Source organism: Dasypus novemcinctus, chromosome 15, assembly GCF_030445035.2.
Source record: "Dasypus novemcinctus isolate mDasNov1 chromosome 15, mDasNov1.1.hap2, whole genome shotgun sequence".
Taxonomy (NCBI): Eukaryota; Metazoa; Chordata; class Mammalia; order Cingulata; family Dasypodidae; genus Dasypus; species Dasypus novemcinctus.
Genome location: NC_080687.1, coordinates 17,574,649 through 17,589,464, shown reverse-complemented (window position 1 = coordinate 17,589,464; position 14,816 = coordinate 17,574,649). Strand labels below are relative to the sequence as shown.

The 14,816-nt window shown below is 41.6% G+C and overlaps 2 protein-coding genes across 5 annotated transcripts in view; both read left to right on the top strand.

Annotated features, from left to right (window-relative positions):
• Positions 1-9,588: 9,588 nt before the first annotated feature.
• IFT88 (intraflagellar transport 88) overlaps positions 9,589-14,816 on the top strand; it is a 150,690-nt gene continuing 145,462 nt past the window's right edge. For 2 of the 4 annotated variants that reach the window (XM_058276343.1, XM_058276341.1), the window contains exon 1: positions 9,612-9,752. The gene's annotated coding sequence lies outside the window, so the exon portion shown is untranslated. Of the gene's footprint in view, positions 9,753-14,816 lie in introns of all 4 variants that reach the window. The other 2 variants (XM_058276342.2, XM_058276340.2) reach the window with 2 other exon arrangements.
• Positions 11,776-12,368, top strand: LOC105747016 (peptidyl-prolyl cis-trans isomerase-like 3). Its single transcript, XM_012528638.2, has 2 exons — positions 11,776-12,015; positions 12,123-12,368. The coding sequence occupies exons 1-2, from the start codon at positions 11,776-11,778 to the stop codon at positions 12,366-12,368; spliced, it is 486 nt and encodes a 161-aa protein (XP_012384092.1).

Genomic DNA, 14,816 nt, shown 5'->3' with positions numbered 1-14,816 from the left:
TTATGGGGTGCACTCCTTGTGCATGGGGTACCCCTATGCGGGGGACACCCCTGCGTGGCACGGCCCTCCTTGTGCACATCAGCACTGCGCATGGGCCAGCTCCACATGGGTCAAAGAGGCCTGGGGTTTGAACCGTGGACCTCCCATGTGCTAGGTGGACACCCTATCCACTGGGCCAAGTCCGCTTCCCGACTTATGCTTTCTTAAACTAGAGATAAGAGGAATAGGGCACAACTGCATGCTAAAAAAAAATGTAAACATTCTGGTACTGAGGAGATGAAATTGGAAAGAAAAGTTTGAATTATTAAATGGAATTTGAATTCAGTATAAATATGCTTCAATTATTAACTGAAATTTATTTAATTATCAATTATTGCTAATATAACAATTATATAGAATGCAATGTTGATATTATTAACTATAATTATTTGATATGTTTATATCATCATTAGCTGTCTGTACAATTATTATGTGGAAATTATTAATCATGAGTATTAGGATTATTATTTATTATTAAACTCAATGTAAGTGAGCTTGAATTACTAAATGTAGTTTGAAATCGGTATAAGTTAGCTTTATGAGCTGGGTAAGAAAATGTGCAGGTCTAAAAGTTATTGAAGCTATTATGATCCCTTATACATACAATTTTTGTCCAAGTATTTTTAAGAACTTTACCATTTTCTTTTTATGGTTTGAAGAAGGTAACACCAAAAGAAAAATTGTTCTTTGCAAATTTACTGTGTGCATGGAATTGTGATTGGCTTCATGGAGGATGCCAAGAAGTAAAATATGTAACCCTTGTCTCCACGATTTTAGAATGATAATAACAATAGTCACAATAATGATGATTTGAGAGGGGGCAGTGCAGACTTGGTTTCTTCTGAAAAGACTCCTGGGCACCATAATCCTGAAACAAGCACTTCCTGTCCAGAGTGAAGACTGTCTCCTGGAAAAAACACAGAAATATGCTTTCACAATGCCTAGTCACTTAGCTCACACATCACCAGCCTTCTTTAGATATAGAAGACTTTACCTAGAGAAGATGCTGCTTTGTGGACATAGACTTGGTTCCCTCCCTGGAGTTTCACCCCCAGAGCATAACCTCTGGTTTGGGTCAGGTTCCTTGCTTGGTAATACATTTTTCCTCGGAACTTTATCTTTGCTTCCAAAGTCTTTACTTCTCCTTAACAGAAAATTAGGTTAGAAGTACAGGTAGGACCTGGGCTACTGGAAACCTTTGAATGCAGACTGAGTAAACACGTGCAAAATCATGGCAAGGTGGGTCAAAATAGAAAATAAACTTTTGCTTATAAATAGAAAGTGTTAAACTCAAAACAGTTGTTAAAACTCCCTCTGAAATCCTCAGTTAACAATTTATCTGTTAGTATTTTTTAATCAAGAAAATATTTGGGGGAAATAATAAAAAGAAAATGGGAGAGTTGTGATAGATATGTAAAATGTCCTAGATGTTTACGCAAATCAACTCAATTATTAGGCTTTTATCTATTGTAAACATCAAGGATTTTCAGTAGTATTTTTTTTTTTAAAGATTTATTTATTTATTTAATTTCCCCCCCTCCCCTGGTTGTCTGTTCTTGGTGTCTATTTGTTGCGTCTTGTTTCTTTGTCTGCTTTTGTTTCTTTGTCCGCTTCTGTTGTCGTCAGCGGCACAGGAAGTGTGGGCGGCGCCATTCCTGGGCAGGCTGCACTTTCTTTTCACGCTGGGCGGCTTTCCTCACCGGCGCACTCCTTGCGCGTGGGGGCTCCCCCACACTCCTTGCGCGTGGGGGCTCCCCCACGCGGGGGACACCCTTGCGTGGCAAGGCACTCCTTGCGTGCATCAGCACTGCACATGGCCAGCTCCACACGGGTCGAGGAGGCCCGGGGTTTGAACCGCGGACCTCCCGTATGGTAGACGGACGCCCTAACCACTGGGCCAAAGTCCGTTTCCCTTTCAGTAGTATTAAGTTTAGGAGCATGATTGTAGCATTTTAGAACTAGATTAAAATGGAAAGAGTGATCCAGGACCAAAAAAAAAAAAAAAATCAAGATTAAAAAAAGAAATGAGGCAAAAGCAAATAGATACTTTTTACTGATTGTATGACTAGTATACTTTGAGTGATATTAAAGCCAATATCTTTAGCTATTTTTTACATGTGCATTTGAGTTGAGCTATTGTATCATTAGAAGGCCAAGAGCTTGCTTTTTCATCCTTTAAAAGTCATGTGTGGTAGAGTGGGTATAGCTCAGTGGTTGGGTGCCTGCTTCACATGTGCGAGGTCCCAGGTTTAATCCCTGGTACTTCTTTTAAAAAAAAATAATAAATCAAGCGTGGTGCTTAGTCATTATCTATTTTGGCAAATTCCTATTTGGCAAGTGTATTAGTCAGCCAAAGGCATGCTGATGCAAAATATCAGAAGTTGGTTGGTTTGTATAAAGGGTATTTATTTAGGGTAGGAGCTTACAGATATCAGGCCGTAAGCATAAGTTACTTCTCTCACCAAAGTCTATTTTCACATAATGGCGTAAGATGGCTGCCGATGTCTGCCAGGGTTCAGGCTTCCTGCGTTCCTCTGGGCACAGTTCCTCTGTTTGAGCCATAGTTCCGCTGTAGACTCTGAGGCTCTCTAGACTTTGCCTCTCTCCACAAGGTCAGCTGTAGACTATCAGGTGAATGGCTCTGTCTCTCTCCCTGGGGTTTCTGCCATGTCTAAGGAGCTGTCTCTATTCCTCTGTGTTCTTCTCCTGGCTCAGGTCCTCTCTTTCTGGGGCTGGCTTTTCTTTCTTCTGCATGCTTACTTCCTGGGGCTCCAGCTTAAGACTTCAGCATCAAACTCCAACATCAAAAAACCCTCAACTCTGTCCTTTGCCATGCCTTTTATCTGTGAGTGTCCACCCACCAAGAGGTGGAGACTCAATGCCCTAATGACGTGGCCCAATCAAAGTCCTAATCATAACTTTTTTAAAAAAAGATTTTATTTATTTCTCTTCTCTTCCCTTCCCCCACCCCACCCCATTGTCTGCTCTCTGTGTCTGTTCGCTGTGTGTTCTTCTGTGTCCACTTGCATTCTTGTTAGGCAGCACCAGGAATCTGTGTCTCTTTTTGTTGCGTCACCTTGCTGCATCAGCTCTTCATGTGTGAGGCGCCGCTCCTGGGTGGGCTTCATTTTTCACATGGGGTAGCTCTCCTTGAGGGGCACATGCCTTACACGTGGGGCACCCCTACATGGGGGGCACCCCTGCGTGGCACAGCATTCCTTCTGCACGGTAGCACTGAGTGTGGGCCAGCTCACCACATGGGCCAGGAGGCCCTGGGTACTGAAACCTGGACCTCCTATATTGTAGGCAGACGCTCTATCAGTTGAGTCACATCCGCTTCCCCCTAATTATAACTTAATTACACCCAGGTACAGACTAGATTACAAACATAATCCAATATCTATTTTTGGAATTCATAAGTATATCAAACTGCTACAGCAAGCAATTAATGGTTGGACTTCCCTGAGTACTCCCTATCTTAAAATGAGAATTCCTTAGAGAAAACTGTGCTTTGTTTATTTCCTGTGCTACCACTGGGGCATGTGTTAGTACGAGTACAGTTTGAAATTCCTCATGCCAATTTATATATTACATATTAATCTAAACTTGTTAATGGCTGTGGTTTAATGTTGTGAATGGATCAGGACCCACTTATCAGGGTAATTTACAGTCCAATGTCCATTTATTTTAGAACAGATTGAAATTATTGGCAGGTTAAAGTTAATTTGTAACTTTCAAGTAAGAAATCTTGCAAGCCTGAGCACAAAGTGTGATATTTTGGTTAAAGTGTGATATAATTTTCTCTTCACAATTTAGGAAACAAAGCTCCTCTCCAAAGGCAGTGATAATGATTTCTCTGGACTTAATTTGTACAGTTGGACAAACAGTATTTTTATATAATGGAATACAAATTTCACTTAGGGTACTCCTGAAGGGAGAGAATACAATACACTTGATATAGATTATGCAAAGGTAGGCTAACTCACTCTCCTACACATTTCAACATAAAAAGAGCCCCTGATAAGACACCCAATGGTCAATACAGGTTGCAGTTGTGTGATACAAACAGTGAAAGAAAAACAGGGTGTAGAATTTAATGATTGTGTTTTCACAACATTGAGTGATGATTATCCTCCAAATAAGTATAAAAAGGATTTTAAGTTTTGCTGATCGTGTTTTACTGATCAGGAAAGAACTGGTCTGTTACTTGAAAAAGGAGAAAAAAAAGATTTCACTCTGTTTTCAGGCTAATCTGAGAGGATAAAGTATCAGGATAATTTAAAATATTTAACAGGCAGTCACTGCATTTCATGGTTATTTTTCTGGGCAGAGTAAGTGAAAGGTTTAAACCATGCCTAATAAATTACTTATTAGATAGACCAGGTTTTTGCCATGCTAGGTGTTGGGAATCCAGAGGTAAACAGCACACATGCCGTCTCTGCACTGAACCAAGCCAAACCTAGAGCATAGGGTGTACTTGGGTAAACTTTTACAGATATATAGTAATTTCAAATCTGTGTATGTGCTATGATGGTGGAAGGACAACATGCTATAGAAACATAGCCTAGAACTAACACAGTAACCAGGGCTTAGGGAAGGCCTCCTTGACAAAGAGGTGGTCAGGCTGAGAGGACCTCAGGAAAGACACTTTTGGGATAAGAGAATCCATGTGTGGATGACAAGAGGTGAGAGAGATCATGGCACCCTTTAGGGATGTGGAAGTTCAGTCTGGCTAGGACATGTGAGCGGATGAGAAGGGGAGGTAGGGGAGACGGCGTGGACATTTACCACTTTGGGCTGTCCAACAGTTGTACACCCTTTCTATGTTAAGAGAATCCCAAAATAGGTGGGAGGAAGTCCGAGGGGAGCAGATACTCTGCCTCTGGGCTCCCTGGAAGCTAGAACACAGGTGCAGGACCTAAACCTAGCCACCTGACACTCCTCTACCTGGGCCTCTGGCTCTGGAAGGAGTGAGACAGAGGGGCTGGTAGCCAGAGGTATTCACAATGGCTCCGTGGGCCCCCATGTCCAGTGGTAAGCAGAAAGGACCCAGAAGAAACTGAGGCAGTTGTGTGGCAACAAGTGTCCAGTGGCAAGGCAGTGTGTATCAAGAGGAGAAAGTGCCCACAGCAGACTCCTAAGTGGGGGGACCAGCTTGTTCTGTTTGCTCTGGGTTTCCATGTTCTGGGAATCCCCTCCATCCTAGACAAACTGGGGGGGTTGGTTGCCATAACTAATCAGATCACTCCTGAGGTGCGTTATTTATTTTTCTTAATTGTGGTAATTTATATATAGCTGAAAATCTCCCATTTTAACCATTTTTATGGGTACAACTCTATGGTATTGTTACCTTTACAATGTCATGCTACCAGCATTCATTCTCAAAACTTTTCATCACCCCAAACAGAAACTCTGTACCTATTAAGCAGTAACTCCCCATTCCCCCTCTCCCTAGCCCCGGGTAACCTCTCATCTACTTTCTGTCTCTGTGAATTGTCTTTTTCTAGATATTTCATGTAAATGCAGTCATACAATATTTGCCCTTTTTGTATCTGGCTTATTTCACATAGCATAATGTTTCCAGGGTTCAAATGTTGTAGAATTTTTCAGAACTTCATTCCTTTCTAAGGCCAAATAATACTCTATTGTGTTTGCATAACACATTTTGTTTATCCATTCATCTGTCCTCTGGTTTGCTTTTGGTTGTGCCTCAGCAAACTAAGCTTCCTTTGTTTCTCCAAGCCTACTTCTTTAGCCTCTCTGACAATTCTGTGAGGTGAGCTACTTGGTATCCTTCCAAAATTTTCTTTTTCTGCTTAAGATAGCAAGAATTGGCTTTTCATGGCTGCAACAAAAAATCTTGAGTAACGCAACAAGGGTCAGGCTGGGAAGGACCCTGTAAACATGGAGTTTAGACTTTGAGCAGAGATCAAGGGAGGGCGGGGGGAGAGAGTGGGCAATAATGTGATCAGATTTTCACTTACTGGTGATCCCTCTGGCAACAGTGTGAAGAAGAGATTGATGGAAGATTGAAGAGTAAAGAAGAAGCTGTGAGAACTAGCAAGAGAAGATGGCTGCCTAAGCTCTCTGGATAGGAGAGGGGTTGGAGAAAGACAGAATGATGGGAGAGCAAGTTAGCAGTTTAGATAGAATTACTGATGAACTGCAGACAGTCGATCCCTTGAAGAACGTGGACCCTGAGGCCAGGAGAGCAGCAGCCCCTTGTAGAACACCAGCCTGATCATGGTCCACTCCTCCATCCTCCCTCCCCCCTCCCGACCACCCTTCTCTCCCTTCTTGGAATACAAGTCCACAAGGCAAGGCTTGCTTCTTCTTGGCTGCAGCTACTGCTAATGATCTGCAGCTGCCATCACTAGCTGACTCTGCGCTGACTGTGACTGCCTTGCTCAGTCTCCCTTCTAGGCCATGCTGAATCCTGGTAGAACCATGCACTCAGACCCTCCAAGAGACTATCAGGTCTAAACTCATATCCTCTCCAATTCCTGTTATCTCTGGTCACCACCCAAAGTGCATGCATTTCCAGTTGGCAGCCAAACCCTGGCTGCTCTGTGCATCGTTCCACTGGTCCACCTCCTCCTGAAGCCCACTGAATTCCTGTCCTGTGATTGGCAAATGCCCCGTATCTCCACTTCACGCAATCTCTCAGCCTCGATGCTTTAAAGGAAAAATGGCGGTCCTCCAAGGATACTGCTTCCCTTGAAGCCATCTCAGGCAAAAGGTTATTCATTCTCTCACAGCTCAGGACCCTCAGAATCAGAAAGTAGGGCTGGTAATTTCCACTTACTTTCCAGCACCACTTCCAGATCATCAATTTTCCACCCTCTTGCAAATCTTCTGGGTCTGTGAATCTTGGGCCATCTGGTATACCCCTTTCACCCCTCTTCCAACTTCTTCCTCAATCCCCCTCAGTCTTTGCCACTTGGCTTACAGTATACCTCTCCACTTATCTCAGTGACTTCAAACCCTGGTCTCCTCATCTCAAATAGCTTCCACAAGATCACACCCATCATCAAACCTTGGACCCTTGTCACCACCTCAAAACTCTACCACTTATATAATCACCAATTCAAAAGCCTCCTCTCCCAATGAGCTGAAGTATCCCTACTTCAACTACTCCTCTTACTGCTTCAGTACTTCTAGTCTGACTCTTCCACTTTCTTCCTATTCATTAACTCCATTCATTTCAGTGTTTTTATTTTTATTAAATTTCATGTCTATCATTATTGCTCCCTTTTCCCCTCTGTCCTTTCTTTGCAATAGTCTAACAAATTCCAGCCTTGGATTAATTCCACCATCTGCATTTTCCATGTCCATACCTTAATGGAGATCCACTAGAAAAAATGAGTCCGTGGGAGTACCAGACAACAGTGCAGATTAGCATCACTATAAATTCATGATCTTCATTCTCAACTGAGCAGTGAAAGATACTGAACAATGTTACTGTAGTTCTCTAGTTAATGTGCTCTCCTCCTCTCTGCTTATTCTATACTGTTTGAGCTAACTTGTGCCCCTCAAAAAGATGTATTGAAGTCCTAAACCCAGTACCTTAGAATATAACCTTATATGGAAATAGGGTCATTGCAGATGGAATTAGTTAAAATGGGATCAAACTGGTTAGGATGGGCTCTAATACAATATGATTTTTTTTACTCATAAGAGGGAAATTTGGAGACAGATGAAAGGGATGAATGCCATGTGAGAATGGAGGTTGAGACTGGAGTGCTAAAACTGCCAGGGAATGCCAAGGATTGCTGGCAAACCACCAGAAGCTAGGAAGAGGCAAGGAAAGATGCTCCCCTACAGGTTTCAGAGGGAGGATGGCCTTGCCAACACCTTGATTTTAGGGGTGGGGGAGTGGGACATATGGGAATCTCCTATATATTTTTAATGTAACATTTTGTGATGTATGTATCTTTTAAAAATAAATTTAAAAATATATTAAAAACATATACACATGCACCCCTTGATTTTAGACTTCTAGCCCCTAGAACTATGAGACAATAAATTTCTGTTGTTTCAAGCTACCCAATTTGCATTTCTTTGTTATGACAGTCCTAGGGAACTAAGATATATCCCTTCTCCTTTTTTCTCAAACCTTGGAACTTCCTCTCTCCCCTTACTCTCAGCCATTTTCCTGCATTTTCAACTTCTTTCTACTGATTATTTCCATTAGCATTCAAACATGTTCTCAAGTCTCCTCTATTTAAAAACACACTGATAAAAATCCCTCCTTGGACTGGCCAAGTCCTGTCCATCTACTACTGCCTTATCTCTTTCTAACCATTCTCAGTCTGATTTCTTGAGTTGAAATATACAGTCTCTATATTTCACCTTCCATTTTCTGCTCAGGTGAGTACAATCAGGCTTTAATGCCCTCAGTTTCCTTGAAAGAGCTTTTGCTAAATCACCCGTGTCCTTCACACTGCTAAATACAGTAAAATGTCTTTGAGTCCATTTACTTGGATTCTCCTCAGCATTTAACATGGCTGTCTACTTCTTCCCTCTTAACATTTTCTTCCCTTAGTTCCTATTACTTCCACTTTCCTGGTTTTGCTCCAATATCTCTGACCATCAAAAACAATTATTAGTTGCCTCTCTTCTACAAAATCTTTAAATATTAAGTTTTCTAAGGCTCAGTTCTAGGCTCTCTTTCTTCTCCCTCTATATCCTCCTCCCCTTTAAGCAATCTCGCTCACTCCCAAGCCTCAAATCCATCTATTTTAGGAGTCAGTGAGTCCTGAATGTGTATCTCCAGTTTGGATTTCTTCTCCAAGAGTTACATTTTATATACACTTGCCTACTCAAAATCTCTTACAGGCATGCCAGTGTCTCTGCTCACAAGAACTGCAGCTAGAGACCTGTAGAGAACTGGCTGTCAACAGATACCTAATTTTTAAAAAGCCATTAATTACTATTTTTGTAGACTCCCTCAGTTTCCCCCAAAACGCAACTTATAGAGAAATGAAGCAGTTATGAATTTAGTTCCTCATTTACCCATCTAGTATTTATTAAGCTTTACTATGAACCAGGTTCTAGGTGCTTGGGACCGAGTTTCATATCCCCTCATGATCTAGTGAGGAAGGCAGACAAGAACACCTGAAGAGCTAGGGCAAAGGTGTGCACAGGGTGCCTTGGGAACTCATAACGTAGGTGGGAGAAGGAAATAAAGAGAGGGAGAGGCTTTCCACACAGGTACCATCCAGAGAATACTTTCATCGGGTGATCAGAGAGAAGTTAGGACTACACGCAAAACTGTCATCCAAGGCTTACAAGATTAATATGGTGCCTTGGGATATATTTTTACAGTAACCAAGGTAATGTGCTTTCTGAATGTCTTCATCAGAATTTATAAGAGGCGGCTCTCCCGGACCCCTTGGGGTCCCTCTCCACGGCCCTCCGTCCCCCGCCCCCTCCACTCACGTACAGTACCCGCCGGCTCCTTCCCTAACCCTTCGGCGGTCCCCACGCTTCCACTTCCGCGTTTCCCTCGGGCCTCTCGCCCCGCCCCCTTCGCCCCTTCTCAGTCGACCCCGCCCCCTCAGCGCGGAGCACTGTGGGAGTGGCTTCCTTGGATTCAGTGCTTGGCAACGGCTCAGGCACCGCGGTGTGGCTGGCGAAGACTGGGAGGTCAATTGGCGCTCTCAGAGGCCGCCTCTCGCCTCCGCCTTACTGCTGGCTCCCCGCAGCGTGAGGTAGGAGAAGGCCCGGGAGGCTGAGGGTGTCCAGGGCGATGTTCGGGCCCACTGGCTGCGCCGCGTCCCCCGCGAAGCCGTCCCCCGCGAAGCCCTTCCCGCCGGGCTGAGAGTGGAACGCCGACCCCTAGCCGCCGGGCCTCCTGATGGGCTGGGGGCACTCCTCCCCACAGCGCACTTCCGAGGGAGGCCGCCCTTCCCCTGCCCACCGTCTCGCCCCCCCTGCGGGGTCTGCGGCATCTTCCCCCTTGGCCACCTCTCTGCGGCCTCCTCCTGGCTGCCAGCATCCCTCCTTTGGGGGCGGCGTGGGCTTGCCGGGCTTCGTAGAGTGCCTGTGAATGGACTCCGGCTTCCACCGACACCTCCTTCCCGTCCTCTTCCATCAGAATTTGACCGTTAGGTGCCCAGACTTGTCAACTCTGAAACATGGACGTTGATTCCCAAACACTTATTTCCATAGTCAATAAGTTTTTATTGCTTCTCTTAACAGGGATAGGTAGTTCTGTTCCGCTTGGTCACAAGCTAACAGGGAAATTCGAAGCCAAATCAAACCGTTTCATCAATTCTTGAACTTTACAGCAGATACGTTGAGCATTTCTTTTTGTTATATAAAGCTTCTGAAATTTTCTAATAAAAAGTATGGTCAGGAGTGAAATGTGAAAGTACACAGCAGAATGCGTAAAGCACGTACTTCTCACAAGGATGAGAAAAAATTCCAAAAACATGAAGTGCTGTTTTCCAAGATTCAGTCTAGACCTAAAATTCCGCTGTTTCCATTACCAAGCTGATTTTCTGGTTGTGAGAACTATGGCAGACATCTTGGAAATAGACTGTCCGTGGTAGTCATTACAAGAGTATCATAAAAACAAATAACAGTCACATTTTATAAAAGGTTTTACTGGCAATTAATTTATATTGAGGTGGTATTGTCCCCAGATTATTTCAACAGGAGAGTCTTGTGTGTGGAAACTACTTTTGAAACCGTTTTGAAAGTCCAGGAAACCTGAGTCCTAATGTTGGTTCAGCCACTAATACCTGTTAGCCTAAGTTAAAAATAGGTATTTTGGAATGACCAGTTTCAGTGTGATTGACATTTGACCTCGTGGTAGTGACTTTTCATCTTCAAAAGGTAATGAGAAATTACTTCAAGGTAGATCAAAGTCCTAAATATAAGAGTTTAAACTATAAAACTGAAGAAAACATTGTTGTAAATATTGTTGACCTTGGATTAGGCATTATTTTATTAGATGACAACAGAAGAACAAGCAACCAAAGAAAAATATATATAAATTGGATGTCATCAATTTATATATATTTTTTTGAGGCATAAAAACTTTGTGCTTCAAAGGGCACTGTCAAGAAAGTGAAAAGACAATGAGCAGAATTGGAGAAAATATTTGCAAATCGTATATCTGATAAGGGACTTCTATCTAGAATATACAAAGAACTTCTACAACTCAACAATAAAAAGACAAATAACCCAATTTAAATATGGGCAAAGGATCTGAATAGACATTAGTCCAAAGAAGATATACAAATAGCAAATAAGTACATGAGAAGATGCTCAACACAATTAGTCATCAGGTAAATGCAAATAAAAACTGGAATGCGATACCACTTGACACCCACCAGGATAACTATATCTAAAAAGTTAGATACTAACAAGTGTTGAGGATATAGAGAAATCAGAGCCCTTTTACATTGCTGGTGGGGTTGTAAGATGATGCAGCCACTTTGGAAAAGAATATGCAAAAAGTTAAACATAGATTTACCATTTGACTCAGCAGCTCTACTCCTAGGTATGAACCCAATATAAACAAAAATGGCCCACACCATTTTACTGCTGAACCCAAGGCACTTTTGTAGGAGGCCCTTATGTTCCTGATTTATGCTTCTTGTCCAAGTACTTATTAATAGAGCCCCCTTTCACTGTCATGGTGTTCCAGAGACTCATTTTTGAGCTTTTCTCTGGAGGACTGAGAAATTACGTTAACAGTGCTTCCTGAAACCATCAAGAAGAAGAATGTCTGTAACACTGCCTACAGATGTGGGTGATATTAGGATAGAAGTCTTCTGTGAGAGGACACCTAAAGCATGTGAAAATTTCTTGGTTCTTTGTGCCAGTAATTACTACAATGGCTATATATTTCATAGAAATAGCAAGGGTTTCATGGTTCAAAAGGGGGATCCAACAGGTACTGGAAGAGAAAGTAACAGTATCTGGGGTGAGAAGTTTGAGGATGAATACAGTGAATATCTTAAGATAAAGAAACTAGGCAGAGTCCAGTGTGTGTGCAAAGAGATCATGGGGATATTGGTTTTGTGCCTACCTGATCATTTCATGCTAGCACACTATTGCTTGATATAAATCACAATGTTAGAGATGTTGTATCCATGGCTAATAATGGCCCAAACACTAATAAATCCCAGTTCTTCATCATCCATGGCAAGCAGCCACATTTGGACATGAAGTACACAGTATTTGGAAAGGTAATAGATCTTCTAGAGGTACTAGATGAATCGGAGAAGTTACCAGTAAATGAGAAGACTTTCCGACCTCTTAATGATGTTCACATTAAAGATGTAACTATTCATGCCAATCCCTTTGCTCAGTAGCTGTAATAGACCTGTACAAATATTTACCAAGCTGTTCATATAATACACCAATTGTGGTTTACCCAGTTTTAATTGTCAGAGATTGCATGATCCTTTTGCTTGTTTTCAGCTAAGTTTTTCTGAGTTGTTGGAACCAAAGGGAGATAAACAGATTTTATTCCCACTCTTAGCATATTCCTTACTAAAACTATTATTCAGTGTATTTCTTTAATTTTAATATAAATAAGTTTTGTTTAATTTTTGTTATAAAGAAACATTACTTAAAAAAAAATAAAAATATGTCTGCACGAAATTTTGTACGTGAATGTTCAGAGCAGCATTATTATAGCCCAAAAGTGGAAGGGACTCCTGATGAATGGATAAACAAAATGTGGTATATACATACAGTAGACAATTATTTGGCCATAAAAAGAAATGAAGTATTGATACTACATTTGGATGAATCTTGAAAACCTTGTGCTAAGAAAGAAAGACCAATCACAAAAGAAAACACTTGACATGATTCCATTTATATGAAATGTCCAGAACAGGCAAATCCACAGAGACAGGAAATATATTAGTGATTGCCTAGGGCTGGAAGAGATTAAGGGGACAATGGAGAGTGACTACTAATAGGATAGCATTAATTTTTGGAATGTGTCTATTCTAAAATTAATGATGGTGATGGATGCACAACTTTGAAAGTACGAAAAACCATTGCATTATGTAATTCAAAAGGGTAAATTTTATGGTATGTGAATTGCACCTTAATTTAAAAATTAATTTTAAAAGTCTTGTGAAACCCCAAGAAAATACTGCTATTATGCTGAGCAATAAGGTTAAGCTGAGGGAAGCGGACTTGGCCCAGTGGTTAGGGCATCCTTCTACCACATGGGAGGTCTGCGGTTCAAACTCCGGGCCTCCTTGACCGGTGTGGAGCTGTCGCGCGCAGTGCTGATGTGCACAAGGAGTACCCTGCCACGCAGGGGTGTCCCCACGTAGGGGAGCCCCACGTGCAAGGAGTGCACCCCGTAAGGAGAGCCATCCAGCACCAAAGAAAGTGCAGCCTGCCTAAGAATGGTGCTGCCCACATGGAGAGCTGACAAAACAAGATGATGCAACAAAAAAGTAACATAGATTCCCCTGCCACTGACAACAACAGAAGGGGACAAAGAAGAAGACGCAGCAAATAGACACAGAGAACAGACAACCGGGGCAGGGGGTAGGGGGGAAGGGGAGAGAAATAAATAAAAATAAACCTTTAAAAAAAAAGGTTAAGCTGAAATTTTCATAGGTATTTACTTGCACACTTAAAATCGTACAAGCTTTAAGAAAGTATGTTTTAAGATATATGAAGTAGTTTAATAGAAATTATAAATATCTTGGGTAACTAGCCCACCTCCTGCCCCAAAAAATTGCCTAATGTGTTGACTTGAGTTGACTTCCCCTGAGAAGCGTTCCCTGATTTCCTAGTAATTATGGATTACATTTCCCCCATGATTCTATTTTACTTTGCCCTGACATCTAATTTATCATGTTGTATTTTTCTCAATATTTTGCTATGAAAATTTTCAGATGTCCAGCAAAGTTGAAAGAATTTTACAGTGAGCATCAGCTCTGTTACCTGGATTCTATGATTAACACTTTACTGTACTTGCTCTATCATATACCTATCTATTTATCCATCCCTCTATCCATCTATCAACCCACCTTATATTTATGCATTTCAACTAGCTTAAAAATATCATTAGTTTCTCTTAAATACTTCACCATGCAAATTAGAGTTCAATGTTTGTTTACGGTTTTTTCTTTTGAGCTAAAATTTATCAACATTGAAAAGCACAAATCTCAAGTTAACACTTGCTGAGTTTTCACAAATGCATATACCTGTGTAACCCAACCTGCGTGTCAAGCGATAGAACTTTACCACCATCCCAGAAAATTCTCTTATGCATTTCCCATTCAGGCCCTGTGTTCCACTTGAAAGAAGCAACCACTGTTCTGGTTGTTTGCTAGCATAGATTAGTTTCGCCTGCTTTAGAGCTTCATATAAATGAAATAATGTAAGATGTAAGGCTTCTTTAACTCAGCATAAGTGAGATTGTTCCTTGTTGTTACGTACATCATCACTGTCTTTTTTCTTGCTGAACAGTATTGCATTGTGTAAATATGAAACATTTTACTTATCGTTCTCTTGATGGATACATTATTCTGTTTCTAATTTTTTACTATTATGAATAAAGCTGCTATGATCATCTTGTACAAATCTTTTTTATAGACATATGTTTTTATTTCTCTTAGTTAAATACTTAGGAGTGGAATTGCTGGGCCATAACAGGTATATGTTAGTTTTATGAAACTGCCAGACCTTTTTCCAAAGTTATAATTTGACCCCAATGTATAAGTGCTCTGCTGACATTTGCTGTTGGTCTTTTTAACTGTAGCCACTTTGGTGAGTTAGTAGAGGTA

Excerpts from the sequence above, each read along its gene's own strand:
- LOC105747016 (XM_012528638.2), top strand. The coding sequence starts at position 11,776 with ATGTCTGTAACACTGCCTACAGATGTGGGTGATATTAGGATAGAAGTC. Across the intron at positions 12,016-12,122 it reads AATACAGTGAATATCTTAAG|CACAATGTTAGAGATGTTGT; the intron begins ATAAAGAAACTA and ends CTTGATATAAAT.